The 19,173-nt window shown below is 41.7% G+C and overlaps 1 protein-coding gene across 1 annotated transcript in view; it reads right to left on the bottom strand.

The window, feature by feature from the left end:
• Nucleotides 1-17,818, bottom strand: part of chrdl2 (chordin-like 2) — a 40,934-nt gene extending 23,116 nt beyond the window's left edge. The window contains exons 1-5 of the mRNA XM_067996686.1: nt 17,264-17,818; nt 15,688-15,842; nt 13,285-13,397; nt 12,221-12,317; nt 1,176-1,321 (exon numbers count right to left, since the gene is read on the bottom strand). Coding sequence (XP_067852787.1) covers nt 1,176-1,321; nt 12,221-12,317; nt 13,285-13,397; nt 15,688-15,793 — 462 coding nt within the window. The 5' untranslated portion in view covers nt 15,794-15,842; nt 17,264-17,818. The remainder of the gene's footprint in view (nt 1-1,175; nt 1,322-12,220; nt 12,318-13,284; nt 13,398-15,687; nt 15,843-17,263) is intronic.
• Nucleotides 17,819-19,173: the final 1,355 nt, after the last annotated feature.

Below are 19,173 nucleotides of genomic sequence, written 5' to 3'. Positions count from 1 at the left end.
CATTCAACAATATTGCACAGCACGCACACATTGAGGACCGATTGGCCACAAAAGAATGAGACCACAGGGTGAGTCTTTCAATTGCCTGAATTGTCATCAAATTTGCTGTGCACATGGAAATGTATTATTGCAGTTAAACCTTCAAAATATTGAAAGAATAATACTTTTGTGCAGAAACTGGACTTCCATTTTGTATTTTTAAGTAAAGCTGATTTGACCTCAGGCTGAGGAGAGAGGTGCAGTCTGCTGCAGAGGGTATTCTCAGTGGTGTATGAAAACATGACTGGGTGCCAATATGAACATAAGTATGTTCCAATCTTCTCTCATTTTTGAGAATAGGCTTTTAAAAAAAAATCCTTTGCCTAAACCTTTTTTGATTATTTTTTGCTGCCTGTTGTACCCGATAGTTGTTACATTATAACGAAATAACACACTTTAAGTAGAACATATCACACAGTAACAACGTTAAACATTACATGTATCAAAAAGGTGAGGTTACTCATCCTGTTCTACTTATTTTTTAATTAACTCCCACCAGTTTCTTTTGTTTGTAATTGCTTGTCTGGATGTAAGCACAATTAATTTATACCCTCATTTCTTTCGTGCAAAAATAAATATAAAAAGCGCTGTGATACGTCCTCCCTAATAACTTGGCTAACATGAAATATTTCTATTAATTTGGCGCCATCATTTTGGCATCCCCGATGTTACAGCGAATGAAAAACAATCTCACAAATAAATTTCCACAGGCCGACGTGTGTTTTGGCACCACATACTGGGAGCAGCACTGGGACTCAACAATTCGACATGTAAAAGCTGCAAGGAATTGCTCAGACTGTAAGTGTAATCTGCCCATTCAGCAGTTTCTCCGAGGCTTTTATACTGTTTTTAAAAAATCATTATCTAGACCCACATCCCGGTTGTTCAAACTATATAAAGATACAAACAGAGACACAATTGTTCGAGGCTTAGATGCTTGATTTCCATTGCAATTACCGATGGTGAACCCCGCCAGGTATTATTTAAAGGAGCAGCCCAGAAATATAATAAGTTTAAAGACTGCTTGAGATTATATTAAAGTATTAGTTTAAAAAAATTGCGGCGGGAGTTCTCTGGCCAGGACAAAGGGTTGTGATGAATCGACTGTGTTGATCCTTGGCAGTAAGTTTACCTACCGAACAGCTGCACTGTGCACACTGATTGGGGTGCCTGGACAAAAATAGTCCCTCAGCCACGAACATCTCCCCATGCTGATAGGTGGTGCCGTTATATTCACACGATTTCCCGATGATTTTAGCAGCTGCCGGAATATGATGCTCTTCTGCGTTGGAGAGGGAGGACATGGCGTTAAAAATAGAATATTTGTACATCGAGTCGTTTAGAATCGAGGCAATGCACAGTAATGAATGCTCAGTTAAGGCTTATCCATTGTGTTCAGATATGCTTAGATGCTTTACAAAAAATACACCTGCGCGTTGCATCATTGGTGTGTGTATATGCTCTACCTACTTTATTATCTGTATATTGTGCAGCAAGAAGTGCAGGTATATTATACTTCCAGATCCCCACATATTATGTATATTTCCTGTGCATATAACTCTCCAACTTATCTATATTTTTTTATTCAGTCTCTATTTTGCTGGCTGATTGTCATCTTTTGGACTGCGATAACACCTCGAGATCTATGTTGAACATAAATGTTGCTATTTATAAACAAAGACGCTACATAGAAATCGTGTAAGAGCCTATAGGACGTCCTGAGTGTGCGAGAAGCCTCTGGAATAAGCAGAATTTGCTGCATTTTGCACACTGGTTTAGATTCACCACCAGTCGTTGAAATGCTCCAAACAGGCGCCCGAATATCTGGTACACAGGAGATCGCATTGAATATATGTGCGTGTGTCTGTCTTCTGCCACCGTGCATCTGCGCAGTTGTTAAAGCAGCGGTAGAGATATTTTCTTATTAAATAATAAAAATGCCGATCCCTGGAGTGACTGAGCGTCAATGTGTTTCTAATCAGGCGAGTAACGAGACTCCAACACGATTGATGTGTGACGTGCAGTCAGCTAGAAACTGGTGCCAGACGTCCTCACACCGATGCCAAGATACTGCCCTCAACAGTAACTAAGAGGGAGATCAGGAACACTACATTTAAACACATCTACTCTCACAAAAAAACGAGAGCGCTATAAAATCAACATTTATTCTACTTAATTCCCCCTGTGACGGGTTTACTAGCTTGTAGCAGAATTTAAACGGAGGTTGAATAAATAGCATGTATCAGTCTGAATATAATCGGTACATTTTTTTTTCATTTGTTACACAATTGATAAATTGTCCAGATTGTTATTACATTAAAGAGGCGCCTTTTTTGAGTTTTCAGCAGGTTCAGTTCCAGGAAAAGCCAGCTCTACAAACTCCATTCTGCAGCCACACTGGCCACTGCAAGTTTGCACTTCAACAGACATGCACTGCAGCGCGGGTTAACCACTTGCAGTTCTCACATGGACTTTTTTCTCCCCTAACCCCTTCCCCTACGCAGAAGCAATCTTCCCGGTCACAGAGGTATTCTTCCCTTCTAACCCCTCTTCACAGAGACACTCCTTTAAACCCTTCCCCAATTCAAAGAGACCATTCTCCTCCAAACAAAAGACGTTTGATAAAGTGCCCCATGGTAGGCTTGTCATCAAGATTGCAGCCCATGGAATAAAGGGAGCAGTAGCAGCATGGATACAGAATTGGCTAAGTGACAGGAAACAGAGAGTAGTGGTGAACGGTTGTTTCTTGCACTGGAGGGAGGTGTACAGTGGTGTTCCCCAGGGGTCGGTGCTGGGACCATTGCTTTTCTTGATATATAATAATGACTTGGACTTGGGTGTACAGGGCACAATTTCCAAATTTGCAGATGACACAAAACTTGGAAGGCTAGTGAACAGTGAGGAGGATAGTGATAGACTTCAAGAGGATGTAGACAGGCTGGTGGCATGGGTGGACACGTGGCAGATGAAATTTAACGCAGAAAAATGCGAGGTGATGTATTTCGGTAGGAAAAACGAGGAGAGGCAATATAAACTAAAGGACACAATTCTAAAAGGGGTAAAGGAACAGAGCGATCTGGGGGTATATGTACACAAATCATTGAAAGTGGCAGGGCAGGCTGAGAAAGCGGTTTAAAAAGCATACGGGATCCTAGGCTTTATAAATAGAGGCATAGAGTACAGAAGCAAGGAAATCATGATGAATCTTTATAAAACACTGGTTCGGCCACAACTGGAGTATTGTGTCCAGTTCTGGGCACCGCACTTTAGGAAAGATGTGAAGGCCTTACAGAGAGTGCAGAAGAGATTTACTAGAATGATTCCAGGGATGAGGGACTTTAGTTATGTGGATAAACTGGAGAAGCTGGGGTTGTTCTTCTTGGAACAGAGAAGGTTGCGAGGAGATTTAATAGAGGTATTTAAAATCATGAAGGGACCAGAGTAGATAGAGAGAAACTGTTCCCATTGGCAGAAGGGTCAAGAACCAGAGGGCATAGATTTAAGCAAATTGGCAAAAGAACCAAAGGTGACATGAGGAAAAACTTTTTTACATAGCGAGTGGTTAAGATCGAGAATGCACTGCCTGAGGGGATGTTGGAGGCAGATTCAATCATGGCTTTCAAAAGGGAACTGGATAAGTACTTGAAAGGAAAAAAATTGCAGGGTATGGGGATATGGCGGGGGAGTGGGACTAGCTGGATTGTTCTTGCATAAAGCCGACGCAGACTCGATGGGCTGAATGGCCTCCTTCCGTGCTGTAACCTTTCTGTGATTCTAACCACCTCCAGTTCACAATGGCATTCTTCACACCCAAGTTCAGAGGCACTCTCTCCCTCCAACTTCGTAGTTCGCAATGGTATTCTCCCTCCTTGACTCCATCCGAGCTTCAGCTCCCACTTGATGCTGCTGCTTCACTCAGTGATTCTGAATTAGGGTGGAAATTCCTGATTAATTGCAACATCAGGAATTGCCCATAGTGGAGTCCACTTCGGGGCAAAAAAGTAGCAGTGCGACAACTATGAGGGAGCGGAATGGCAATGATTACTTAACCAAATTCATTGAGGCAGCCAATTTGCCACAACATGGGATGATACAGATTTGCATATAGTGCATATGTCTGCTTACATGATTGTGATGGGCATTGTCGAGAAATTGCGGGAAGGAAACGTGGCCCAAATTCCCAATATATGCTCCCAGCAGACAAAGCTGTGCGCTAGGACCATGAATTCATAAAGTTATCCTATAATGTTTTTACTTAAATTACAATTACTCTCTTTACCTAAGAATGATAGTTGATTTTTAATTTATTCTTGGGATGTGAGCAACATTGGCAAGGCAGCATTTATTGCCCATCCCTAGTTTCCCTGAAGGGATTAAGAGTCAAACATTGTAGGGGTGATATTGGACATGGGCAGGGACACAAAACAGGTGGTGTCGCATCAGTTGCCTGTTATACGCTCTGCTCCAAATTCAGTTCCATTGACTTTAATAGAACTGAATAGCAGACGTGTGGTATAACGATCGGCAAATGTGATTCCGCCTGTTTTGCATCCCTACCCATATCCAATTTCACCCCCGGTAGTGTGGGACTGCAGTCATATCTAGGCAAGACTAGCAGGTTCCTTTCCCTGAACCAGTTGGACTTTTATTGATTTTATTCATACCAGATTTATTGATTTCAATTTCAAGATGCTAAGGTATGATTTAATACAGTACCATAACCAGTGGGCCACAAAGATGGTTGATGTGGTATGTTACAGTTGTGGGTTTTTCCGAGGTTAAAATTTGGGTGCATTGCATCTATACCATGCTACTCTACCTTGTGATTTAAATACAACTTGAACCTTCAAAACCAGTTCAAAAATCAGTGACCTTCTGCATCAAGGATGAAAGTAACATCTTTTGTAGGAGCATGTCTAGATATGCTAAGTATGTTTTCAAGCTTAGCCTGGAGGTGAAATTACTTTGAAATGGCTATAACAGAGTAACAAAAGCCTTCAATTATGCTACCTCCATTTTACTGCCACTTTGATGTCTGCAAAGGACCCATAAAGCTTGACTTAATGGTGTTATCTGAAAACATCTTTTGGGTCACATCTTTTGGTTCACGCAAATTTGTTCATTTAGGACGAAGTTATTAATTTAGATTGTATATGGGGAAGGGGAGAGTACATTTTTGCGTCAGCACAAAAATAAAAGTCCCAACCCAACAATGCCTCTAATTGTCTTAAAAACATTTCATACCATATCACCTGTCCTCAAAACTGGGCTAGAAGGCTTTGGAGACACCAACAGTTCTTGAAAATACAAAGTTAATAATGACTCTTGCTAAAAGATCCTAAATATAAGAAAAGGCAATTCAGACTATCTAGCTCACACTCTCATTTGTCTCTCCACATTTAGGATTGATGTAACACATCTTTCTTCTGGACAAGGGAGGTATTATCTCCTCAATCTGATGTGCTATAATCTCTGACATAACACACGAAGGTATGGTTCCTCTAATAGAGAAATTGCATAAAATGCCCTCTTTATAATATATTACTATGGCTCTTTCATAAACTATAATCTATGATATAACTCACATTCTTTTTGTAATACAAAAGCTGTGTACAACCCTTTCTAGAAAACATGATTTGTATGGCTTCCAAAGATAAAGTTGAAGAAAGGTCTCATATAGCTGTCAGATTTTTGCTGTCAGATTTTGTGGAATGAGTAGATCGATAGTATGCTTGTGCTAACTATGTTCACAAGTTCATAACTATGCGCATTTTAAAAAAAACTTTTAAGAATTTTTCTGCCCATCATCTGCACCATAATTCAGAACTCATCTGCACTAAACTGGCAGTCACACTTCGAGAGTTCATTGGGCACTCAGACCTTGATATTCCAATCAATAGCATTCTCATCAGATTGATGGCAGGGCAAGCTTTATATCAACTTATTTTTCCAAATACTGACTGCCGGAGGATCTTCCAAGGTCAGGCTCATTTACGAATTAAGAGCAAGAGTAAGCCATTTGGTCCCTCGAGCCTGCTCTGCCATTTGATAAGATCATGGCTGATCTGATTGTGAGCTCAACCCTACTTTCCCGTCTACCTACTATAACCTTTGACTCCCTTGTTAATCAGGAATCTATCTAACTCAGCCTTAAAAATATTCAATGACCCTGCCTCCACTGTTCTTTGGGGAAGGGAGTTCCACAGACTCATGACCCTCTGAGAGAAAAAACATTCTCCTCATCTCCATCTTATTTTAAACTGTGGCCCCTAGTTCTAGTCTCTCCCACAAGGGGAAACATCCTCTCGGCATCTACCCCTTCTAGTCCCCTCAGGATCATATATGTTTCAATAAGATCACCTCTCATTCTTCTAAACTCCAATGTATACAGGCCCAACTTGTCCAACCTTTCCTCATAAGATAACCGCCTCATCCCAGGAATCAGTCTCTAAAGCAATTATGTCCTTTCTTAAAAAGGAGACCAAAGCTGCACACAGTATTCTAGATGTGGTCTCACCAATCCCCTGTACAACTGTAGCAAAACATCTCTACTTTCATATTCCATTCCCCTTGCAATAAATGACAACATTTAATTTCCCTTCCTAATCACTTGCTGTACCTGCATACTAACTTTTTGTGATTCATGTACTAGGACACCCAGATCCCTCTGTACCTCAGGGTTCCACAATCTCTCTCCATTTAAATAATATACTGCTTTTCTATTCCTCCTGCCAAAGTGGACAAGTTCACATTTGCCCACATTATACTCCATCTGCCACATTTTTGCCCACTCACTTAACCTATCTATATCCCTTTGCAGACTCCTTATGTCCTCTTCACAACTTACTTTCCTACCTACCTCTATGTCATCAGCAAATTTAGCAACCATACATTCGGTCCCTTCATCCAAGTAATTGATATAGATGTAAATAGTTGAGGCCCCAACACTGATCCCTGTGGCACTCCACTCGTTGCATCTTGCCAACCTGAAAATGACCCATTTATGCCTATTCTCTGTTTCCTGTTAGCTAACCAATCCTTTATCCATGCTAATATGTTACCCCTTACACCATGAGCTCTTATTTTGTGTAGTAGTCTTTGATGTGGCACCTTGTCAAAAGCCTTCTGGAAATCCAAGTAAACCACATCCACAGGATCCCCTTTATCCATGTTGCTTGATACTTCCTCAAAGAACTCTAATAAATTAGTCAAACACGATTTCCCTTTCACAAAGCCATGTTGACTCTGCCTGATTGCATTGAGATTTTCCAAGTGCCCTGCTATAACCTCCTTAATAAAAGATTCTAGCATTTTCCCTATGACAGATGTTAAGCTAACTGGCCTGTAGTTTCCTGCTTTCTGTCTCCCTCCTTTCTTGAATAAGGAGTTTCATTCGCTATTTTCCAATCTGATGGGACCCTTCCAGAATCTAGGGAATTTTGGAAAATTAATACCAATGCGTCTACTATCTCTGCAGCCACTTCTTTTAAGACCCTAAGATGAAGTCTGTCAAGACCTGGGGACTTGTCAGCTTTTAGTTCTAATAATTTTTCAGAACCTTTTCCCTGGTGATTGTAAATGTTTTAAGTTCCTCCCTCCCTTTCACCCCTTTATTCACAATTATTTCTGGCATGTTATTTGTATCCTCTACAATGAAGACAGATGTAAATATCTGTTCAATTCACCCGCCATTTCCTGTTCTCCATTATTAATTCCCGAGACTCACTCTCTAGAAGACCTACGCTCACTTCACTTACTCTTTTTCTTTTTAAATACCTGTAGAAGCTCTTACTATCTGTTTTTATATTTCTAGCCAGCTTTCTCTCATACTCTAATTTCTCCCTCCTTATTATTCTTTTAGTCATTCTTTGCTGTTCTTTATATTCTGTCCAATCTTCTGACCTGCCACTAATCTTCATGGAATTGTATGCTTTTTCTTTCAATTTGTTACTATCTTTAACTTCCTTAGTTAGCCACGGATGGTACGACCTTCCCCTAGAGTCTTTCTTTGTCACTGGAATGTATCTTTGCTGAGTGTTATGAAATATCTCATTAAATGTCTGCCACTGCATCTCTACTGACATATCCCTTAACCTAAGTTCCCAGTTCACTTTAGCCAGCTCTGTCTTCATTCCCTCATAATTGCCCTTATTTAAGTTTAAAACACTAGTCTTTAAAGTTTTGTGGCAAATGCCATGAGCATTTCCATTGCTGCCATGATATCAAGAAACGGCTGAGTGCACTGGATACAACAAAGGCTATGTGCCCCGTCGACATCCCGGCTGTAGTGCTAAAGACTTGCGCTCCAGAACTAGCCGCCTCTAGCAAAACTGTTCCAGTACAGCTACAGCACTGGCATCTACCCGACAATATGGAAAATTGCCCAGGTATGTCCTGTCCACAAAAAGCAGGACAAATCCAAACCGGACAATTATCGCCCCATCTGCCTACTCTCAATCATCAGCAAAGTGGTGGAAGGTGTCGTTGACAGTGCTATCAAGTGGCACTTACTCACCAATAACCTGCTCACCGATGCTCAGTTTGGGTCCTGCCAGAACCACTCAGCTCCAGACCTCATTACAGCCTTGGTGCAAACATGGACAAAAGAGCTGAATTCCAGAGGTGAGGTGAGAGTGACTGCCCTTGACATCAAGGCAGCATTTGACCAGTGTGGCATCAAGGAGCCCTAGTAAAATTGAAGTCAATGGGAATCAGGGGGAAAACTCTCCAGTGGCTGGAGTCATACCTAGCACAAAGGAAGATGGTAGTGGTTGTTGGAGGCCAATCATCTCAGCCCCAGGACATTGCTGCAGGAGTTCCTCAGGGCAGTGTCCTAGGCCCAACTATCTTCAGCTGCTTCATCAATGACCTTCTCTCCATCATAAGGTCAGAAATGGAGATGTTCGCTGATGATTGCACAGTGTTCAGTTCCATTCGCAACACCTCAGATAATGAAGCAGTCCGTGCCCGCATGTAGCAATACCTAGACAACATCCAGACTTGGGCTGATAAGTGGCAAGTAACATTCACGCCAGATAAGTGCCAGGCAATGACCATCTCCAACAAAAGGGAGTCTAACCACCTCCCCTTGACATTCAACAGCGCTACCATCGCCGAATCAACATCCTGGAGGTCACCATTGACCAGAAACTTAACTGGACCAGCCACACAAATACTGTGGCTACAAGAGCAGGTCAGAGGCTGGGTATTCTGCGGTGAGTGACTCACCTCCTGACTCCTCAAAGCCTTTCCACCATCTACAAGGCACAAGTCAGGAGTGTGATGGAATATTCTCCACTTGCCTGGATGATTGCAGCTCCAACAACACTCAAGAAACTCGACACCATCCAGGACAAAGCAGCCCGCTTGATTGGTACCCCATCCACCACCCTAAACATTCACTTCTTTCACCACCGGCGCACTGTGGTTGCAGTGTGTACCATCTACAGGATGCACTGCAGAAACTCGCCAAGGCTTCTTCGACAGCACCTCCCAAACTCGCGACCTATACCACCTAGAAGGACAAGAGCAGCAAGCACATGGGAACACTACCACCACACGTTCCCCTCCAAGTCACACACCATCTCAACTTGGAAATATATCGTCGTTCCTTCATCGTCGCTGGGTCAAAATCCTGGAACTCTCTTCCTAACAGCACTGTGGGAGAAGCTTCACCACACGGACTGCAGCGGTTCACGAAAGCGGCTCACCACCACCTTCTCATGGGCAATAGGGATGGGCAATAAATGCTGGCCTTGCCAGCGATGCCCACATCCCATGAACAAATAAAAAAAGATTATCCGCCTCAGGTAGAGAAGGGAAGAAAATCGCTACAGCACCTGATGCAGTGTAACGCAGCAAGGGGTTCCCTGGAGCTGCAGTGAAAACGTTTTTTATGTTTTTTAAAAAGTGTAACTTGTCTAGGCTTAACATCCCTTTAATATTCAAAGCACCCTCTGCTATCCTAGCAATGCTGAACATCAAAAAACTTACCAGCATTCCTGAAGCCCAGCATTGCTAAGGCGTTAATGATGAGAAATTAATCAGATGACATTTTCCCATCGCTCCCTGTCATTTCAATATGCCTGCCCAAATACGTGGAAGAGTATTTAACATCAGCCATCACTTCCCGTGGAAAATACCAAAAGTGACAGCTAAGCAGAATGACCCCTCCCTCCGATCACATTTTGTGCTCCCAACTGACCCACTACCACCTGAAATCAGGCAATATTGGCACAGAAAATCCTGGCCTCAGTGTTCATATCAAGCATTCCCCGGTCAGGTATAAAATGACTAGAGGTAGAATAAAACTCTCTATACCCTGCCACATCAATTTGCCTCAGCCCTAAACCTCAAGAGAGCATCTCCAACAGAATCAATGGAACATTTCCCATTTCCCACTAGTCAGCGTCCTGCCTTTGAGTAAGATTGCTAACTTAATGTTAATTATTTCTCAATTTGGTGGCAATTTTGTGCTGTGAACCCATCCTTACTGAATTGATACTGTCCAAACCCATTCAGTGTAGGATCTGTGAAAACAACAGAGCAGACTTTCATCCCATCGCTCTGTGCTAGATTTGAACCCTGACTGCAGAGGTCAAAGGCCAACATCTACCTGCTGTACCCATTGAAACTCCTGTACATGCTTTTTTATGTGTTTCTATCTGTACATGTGTTACTATGTGTTTGTGTCTGGCTGTGTGCTTGGAGCCTTGAGCTCTGTGTATATGTGTTGTGTGTCTCCTGACATAAACTAAATCACTCTAAAAAGGTGAAAGGTGGTGTTTAACACAGATAATTCAGGTCTGACTTCAAACATATTGCTGTTCTAAAAAAAAATGATCAATCTGACAAAAGTGATTTTCACCCTTTGATAGCTGGGCTCAGTAATCAATGTGCACTTCTTTATCCCTATTGCTTGCAACTTGGCAAGCACTAAATGTTGATTTTGCAAAGAGGTGCATTGCTTATGAATATCATGATTCTCTGATAGCGATTATTTAATATAACTGATCTCTACAATTGTGTGTCAGAAGGGACTATTGATCCCCTAATGTGCCTCCCACAGCCCTACTGAATGTGTTACTAAAGTTACAGTTGTTTTGTATATTTGCTAAAATTGTGTTCAATCTGTGCATGGTTATACCCATAGTGGCTGGATATTTATAAGTACAAAACTCTGAAAATTGGGTCTTTAATTGAAGTTATGGAAGTAAAGCTCAGATGATGATGTTTCATCACTTAAAGCCTGATAGGTTTCATGGCCAGCCATAATTTTCATCAGTTTTACTACAATGGAAAAGTGTAGTAAGGGAGATAAAGCACTCCCTGTTGTGTGTGTGTATATATGGAGTATTTTAGATTGCAGTTATACTGCAGCTACCTATATACGACTAGTGTGTATCAGTTGCAATTTGCAGTCGGCAGATTAGAGTTATACTGGATCAAAAGCAAAATACTGCGGATGCTGGAAATCTGAAATAAAAACAGAAAATGCTGGAAATACTCAGAAGTCAGGCAGCATCTCTGGAGAGTTATATTGGAGACTGATCTCAGGCTGACTGGTGATAAAGTACAGCAAAAATGAAGCTCTGTGAATGCATTCTTCAATGCATGGATAAGACTGCAATTAATATTAGGAAAGTATGAGGGAGCGTCTGTTTTGTCCTAATATTAAAAACATTCCATCCAAAGTTTTAAAAGGTCCTGGGCTATTCAATGAATAGGTGCAAATTCCAAGTGGTGAGAGTGAATTCACACAGTAGTTTCGCTTTGGTGCCCCTTTTTCACCAGCCGAAACTTGCAATGTAAATTTGGAGTCCGATGATCAGAGTGTTAGTGCTATGGGTAGTCTGCTGTGTATCCTGCCACTTTTTGCATCGAAATACACCTGAACCTGCTTCACGTGGAGGTGGAGATGACAGTTTAACTTGCTCCTTAATGTTCAATTTGTGCAGCAGATTTTAAAAGGGAACAAATGAACGAGTGTTCTCTGTTAGTCTTGTGACAATTATTGATAGACTCTTACAAACTCCGGTCTATATCAGATATTCATCAGCTATTTTTTATACTTAAATCGGATAGGGGATTGATCTCCAGGCCGCATTATCCCTTCTCTGCATTATCACTATGACCCTGTCTGAGCGCATGGAGAATGAGAGGGAAATTCTTTCCTCATTACCTGATGAGCAGCGAGGACAGCATTGCTGCGGGACAGTCACAGGACTGGAACAGTGGATATTCGGACATTTCACTCGATTGCAGGCCACGTGCCCATTCTGGAAATGTGAGTCCTTTGTTAGTTATTAAGACACAAATTCAGAAATTGCACCAAAAACAGCTAAGATAGCTTTCAGTTGGGTTATCTACAATTCAACAGCAAAAAGGTCGCAGATACCACGTGTGCTTGAGGTACATTTATCCGGAGTCATAAGAACACATTTTGAAATCTACTTTTTTGCTGCAACATTACTTTCACCGAAGACTCAGTATCCTTATAACATTTCTAAAAGGGAAAGCGTTCTCCGGCGCAGCCACCATAAAATTTACATCCTAGTTGTCAACGCGCCTCGTGTGTTTTAATGTTTCCATCCCTGACTCATTCGTTTTGCTGTTATCCTCAACTTTTACAGTTTACAAAAATGAAGTATGTCCCTGCTGTGAGGTGCACTCCTGATGCGCAGCAGCGAATTAAGTTACATGATGCTGACCACGTGTAAGAACGCTTCCCTGCACCTCTCTACTTAAGTCTGCAGAACTCATCACATGTGCGGGATATACTTTCTAGTGGTCCGGCTACTTGGTTTGATCAATTCTTACTTAGCCAAATATGATCATAATCAGGGAGAGGTGATAGGGTTAGATACTGGGGCTCCAAAAACAACATTTTAGAAGTGTTTTTACCAAAGATTAGCTTAAGTTGTATTTCCAGATGATTTTGCTGGTAAACACAGCCTGCCTATGATAAGGGGAAAACCCCTTGTAAAATAGCACTTGGACGCTGTTAGGAGGCTAAAGGTTAAACTATCGCCAAGCTTGTAAAATTCACACGGCCGGATTTTCTCACATGACAGGTTTCAATCTGTTTCTGTTTGGCTGTACATACTGTAGTGTTTCAGCAATCTATACAGCACATCATCCATCGGTTTCAACTCATTATTTAATCAAAGACTTTATTTGCTACGTTTTACACCCAGCTTTCCTGACCCTTAGGCAGTAGAGAAGAAAAAGGCGATGGTAATGTACCTCAGAGCAAAGACAGTTTATACAATAGACGAATCCATAGGGCTCCAGATAAGGGTGCCATTTCTCTCCCATTCGGTACTTCTTGTCTTGGAACACGCAAAACGTGTCTGACTCTGTTTAGGAAAATATAACAAGTCAAATCCTTGTTTCATGTTAACACTGACCAACGGTAAACCGACCTGATGATAGTTCAATTTCATTAACACTGGTCCGAATAACGAGTGCCCTTAAGAGGTGCAGTAACCAACTTGAGATATTCCCAGACTCGATCTAATGTATCCGACCAAACAGTGTCATGCACTTTAGGTGTAAGATGTTGAAGCCCTTAACCAGTCAGATATGATGAAGCAATAGACATCAGTATGGAATCATAAAACCCTGTAATTGAGTAGACTAGGCCTATACTCTCTGGAGTTTAGAAGAATGAGAGGTGATCTCATTGAAACATATAAGATTATGAAGGGGCTTGACAGGGTAGATGCTGAGAGATTGTTTCCCCTGGCTAGAGAGTCTAGAACCAGGGGACATAGTCGCAGGGTGCGGGGTCAGCCATTCAAGGCTGAGATAAGGAGGAATTTCTTCACACAGAGGATTGTGAAACTTTGGAATTCTTTACCCCAGAGCGCTGTAGATGCTGAGTCATTGAATATATTTAAGGCTGAGATGGATAGATTTTTGGACGCTTGGGGAATCAAGGGATATGGGAGGTCAGGTGGGAAAGTGGAGTTGAGGTCGAAAATCAGCCATGATCTGATTGAATGGCAGAGCAGGCTGGAGGGGCCCTTTGGTCTACTCCTGCTCCTGTTTCTTATGTTCTAATTGCCAGACAGACATTGAACTTGTCGGGTCGGTCTCCGAGGCATTGCACTTTGTTAAAATAACGTTTACATATCTTCTGTTCTGAATAGTCCTTCAAATGAAATGAAAGGCACACATGTAGAGTCAGGGACTCGCACACAAATAAACATACTCATGCATACACACATACAAGCACACGCACGCACAGGCCTGCATGAACTCAACTCTCTTGCCCTAGTGTATCTTTGCTCTTCTAGTATATCTACTACTTGGTTCACTTTCTCTTCCTGGCTCAAGCAACAAGGAAATGATCGTAGCAGTTTATTTGTAGAGTATACACATTAGTCAAAGCATCAACTTATCAGCACATTTAAACATGAGTTGAACACCGACACTCTGACACAAGCTATATGCCGGCAAATTCACAAAATTGGCACAGACAAAACATTTGTCATTGGACAGGAATGGTCTAAAACGGGTATACTCGAGATGTCAAATCCCGCGCACTTCACAGCCCTTTCATTTTTATGTTCTGTTTATATTGCTGTATAAAAGGTAATACTTCAACGAAGTCAATAGTTCAAAACCAGTAGCATTTTGGGCAATGGCTCCAGCCGAAGAGGATCCTTGGCTTAGAGTTAGCAAAACCTGTATTTGGGGTTTGTAGAAACTGAAGTCTTATTTAAAATTACGATCGATGTTAGCAGAAATTGAATCATTAATTATAGTTAGGGTCAGCAGAAACTACCGCCTAATTTAGGTTTAGCGTCAGTTTAAGCAGAAATTGTAGAATTATTTTGAGCTAGAAACCGCATCCGTTCTTAGAGATTGGGCTCCGAGTAGCAGACACAGTAGCTTTACATTTTTTGGTTAGAGTTAGAACAGGGCGAAGCAATACATTAACCTTAGCGTCAATGAAGATTACCAGAACCAGGAGTTAAGAGTTTTCATAATAAATGGCCTTACACCTTGGGTTAGAGTTAGTAGAACCGGCAGTCTTGTATCAAGGCTTGATTATGACGAGTAGAAACGATAGTTCTGTGTCGGGCCACTGGGAAGGATAGTCTTTTGTCTGGGTTAAGGTTAGGATTCTATGACTGGTCGAGACGGTAGCTTTCTATCGGTTTAGGAATGCGATCAGTGGAAACGGTAGCCTCGCCGTATGGTTAGGGGTAAGATTGAGAGAGAGCCTTGCGTGGGGATTGGACCAGCAGGGTGGACAGTCTTGTGTCGGGTTCGGGTTGGTTCTGCTAGAACCTGTAGGCTCGCATTAGGACTAAAGCTGCGTCAAACCACGACCATGCATTGGATTCAGGGTTAGGACTTTGATGAACCTTGGCTTCCTGAGCCATTTCTACAATACCACTGGAAGCCGTCTCCCAGGCTTCTTCAGTCTTCTTGAAGTCTCAGAACAGGACAAAATAATGACAGTAATAGTCTTTGAAATAATAAATAAAACATTTCCAGATCGGGGTGAGCTCTCTGCGGACGTGAACCCTGCTTTGGGAGCACACATGTTGGATTTTGTTGATGTTGGAGTAAAGCGCCTGGACTCATATGACAGTGAAAATGTGAAAGAACCAGTGCACAGTATTTAGAACTTACGTTTGCCCTGCTCAGATTTGCCTGCTTCCACTTTGAGGAACATGACAGTGCAGTAGAGGACGAGGCTAAGCTCTTCTCTGGTCGCCAGTCTCCAGATCGCTCTCATTTTTGCACACGATTGGGAAAGGTTCAACAGAACTCCTCTGGAAAAGGATCTGTGTTTTGAAGGAAAAGAAAAACGTCACCGAATAAAAGCTGAGGTGCAGCCCCCTCCTTCCTTTTTTTTGGAAGGAGCAAAGAAACACCCAGACTGCGCAACAAATCCCACAAACACGCATCACTTTCCTTCCAAAAAATCATTGCGTACTTTTAAACACATTCCACACACATCCTGCTGCACACTCACTGCTGAAACAGTTGCTTCAATGCACGCATGGCACATTCAAGGCTATTATGCAAATCACCTTGGATTCTTAAGTTTAAAGGTATACTAACACCCTAGTGTTATTAATTTACCAAACATTTAAAACATCACTCTGCAGGTCCGAATATTCCATGCAGTCTGCAGTGAAGAGTCATCAGCGCACCTCTCTCTTAGTATGGACTCCGTTCTGTCTGTGTGTTCCACACTTCAGTGTTAGTCCAGTTACACCCCGAAATAACGAATTTATGTAATTTCTATGTAATTGGCCAAACTACTGTTCTGAGGTTACTTGTTGACCCATTATCCCACCTACACTTGTAAAGGATCAAATTAGGTTAATTTCAATACCCATATATACATTCCCCATTCAACTGACAGTAATTGGCTATATGACATTCAGGTGGGACTTTATACATATATTATTTGATATTAGTTATGTTTTAAATCCGTAATATGTGCGGAATAAAAGTAACGATTGTGTTTTTCAAAACGTGTGTGCACAATTGATTTACTACAGTTCTGTATTTATCCGTTTCAGTGGTGATATCATAATTTATGTACATAAGCTATAGCCATTTCCATCTCTGCAGTATCTGATCTTTTTTATGGGCGGTAAACTAGGAATGTCCCCTTGTCCGATTTACCAGTCTGAATTGCACAATATTTTTTTGAAATCTGTTTCACCGACCTTTCAGTGAACGAGTGAGGACCTTTCGCTCCTGAAGTGCTGTAACCTAGCCTGAGTTACTGGAGATGACATCCAGTACACTCTTGGTATTTTGTTGGCGAAGGCATACGGGTGTCTGAAATAAACCGCTTTCTACACCGTGCATAGGTTTCTTAATATGAAGACCTGCAAGCGACATACCGGTAAAATACAGGACATCCGTGCTTTTTGAAAAACTACATATAATGAACAGTTCTCCAATGCCACAGAATAACCGAATCAGAGTATTGGAGCACAGGGTCACTAAATGATTTAATGTCATTACCTATTTACCTATTTGCGTTTCCAACTATTGTCATTTCAAACGATGTCATACATGACTGATTCCGTTCGTGTTAGTATGTTTACAGCACTGAGACTAAAGGAAAAGCAACGCGATCTTAAATCGGGCATACCTCTTCAGACACCCAGCAAGCAAAAATGGAAAATTAAGGGTATTATCCCGATTTAATCATTTATCTCACTAAAAGTAAGGAATGACTTACCAGGAGCGGTTAGTGCCGCAGTATTTGTGTGATTTTTAATATTTTGTTCTTCTGCTGTCAGGGAACCCGGCCAGGATCCAGAGCGCGTTTATAAAATGCGCTCTCAGTGATTTATGATGAAAATCCTCCAGCTTTTCAGACGTGCTGAAGTGTATGGAACAGTCCACGAGCACGGAGGTTGGGTTCGGATCAAACGATCAATTCGACTGTTCAATTCCAACTAGTTTGGTAGATAAGCGAGTTTTTTTTTAAATTCACCCCTTAGGACAAAACAAAAAGAGAAAAAATCGGACAGTGCCTGTGACTTTCTGGGCAACAGACAGTGAAGATACAGACAATAAACTCAGATCACCAACCCTCTCATGAGCAGACACTGATGACCAAACACTGTTGCAGTGTTTGAAGCTCACACTTTCATTTTCTCCCAAATGTAACTTATCGTTTCTGAAATCCCTCAGGTGGCCGAACTCCAATGTGCTAAAGGAGATAAGAGTAACTCAGCAGCGACCCTCACTGGGTTGCTGGCCCTTTGACAGTCTGATAGTCTATAGTCTGTCAGACACACAGGTCTTATGTACAAATGTACAGCGTAGTCAGAAGACAACCATTTGGGGCGGATCAATCATTGGGGAACGGATGGCTGATTTTAACCCTCCGCACCCCTTTCACACACGTGATCTGACGGCAATATTTCAAACAGAAAAGGGCCAGTCAACGTAAGCCCACCTAAAACAAAACGCCTGGGCAACTGCTGGATACTCTCAGCAAAGTGAGGAGTCAGGGCGCATCACGTACCGTGAAACCTCTCATTTGGCAAACTTGATACTTATCACCAGAACGCTAAATTAGTGCAATAGGGCCCTGGGGAACAAAAGACTGCTTTATACAAAAGAGGAAAGTAATGATCAAATGACAAAAAAAACTAAGCTTTCAATAAAAACTGCAGTACAAATATCTTTTAAATATACTTTTTAATCAAATGATTAATGATTTTTAGTGAGATGGAAAAGAAATCAGATGCAGGTTGGATTTTTGTAGCTGTTACTAACAGTACACGGGGCCGGCTGCAATAAACAACTCCTTTTATGTGTCTTTTCAGCCCTCTGCACTGTGTGAATACTTTGCAGTTTCCAAACTCAGAGCTGCGAAAATGATCTGGCTTGGAGCAAAGCCAATTTATTTGTGTCGTCCATAAAGTAAAGCGATTGCATTTGACTAATTATGGCATGGCGCAGCATGGAATATTTTGTCAGAAATGGGAAAAAGGCGAGAGAAAGAGCCATTTCGTTTATCGTACCAAAAGTCCACTATCTGATGCTACATTCAGCAAAGCAATTTTACTTGACAAAAAACGCGAGCATTTTTCAACATGTTACATGTTAGTGTTAGTTACATGCGAAGTTCACTGAACAAACAGTTTTCCTTGACTCATGGGATGTGACCTAAACACCTTGGGCAACGTCAATCACATTTATAGATATCGCCCATTTGTGATATGGAATCTCCAGGTTATATATATGGAAATTCTATATTTAAATAAAGAATAATGAGAGGTTTGAAAAAGCAACAAACTAATGAGTTTTAGACGGTTTACATGTAGAAATACCTATTTTTTTTCTCCCCGTCCCCTATGGTTTCATTACTTAAATGCGTGGAACTAAGCCATATAGAACTAGACGGTTCAAGTTTGATCACCAGTCTGCGCTGTTAACTCGTATCATCCTGCATGACAATAGGGATGGTACTGCTGACCTCAGTACTCCCAGGTTAAGGAGGGAAACATCAGTCAGAGTTCCCATGTCTGATCATTATCCAGTGATTCCTCCTGGAAAGTGCACAGACTCAGGCTGGACTATATTACGTCACATGGACAAATCGCTTGCTAACATCCATTGTCCAGGTCCCTACAG

Source organism: Heptranchias perlo, chromosome 15 (genome assembly GCF_035084215.1).
Source record: "Heptranchias perlo isolate sHepPer1 chromosome 15, sHepPer1.hap1, whole genome shotgun sequence".
In the NCBI taxonomy this organism is placed as follows: Eukaryota; Metazoa; Chordata; class Chondrichthyes; order Hexanchiformes; family Hexanchidae; genus Heptranchias; species Heptranchias perlo.
The sequence above is the reverse complement of the archived record's forward strand: the minus strand, read 5'-3'. Positions and strand labels throughout refer to the sequence as shown.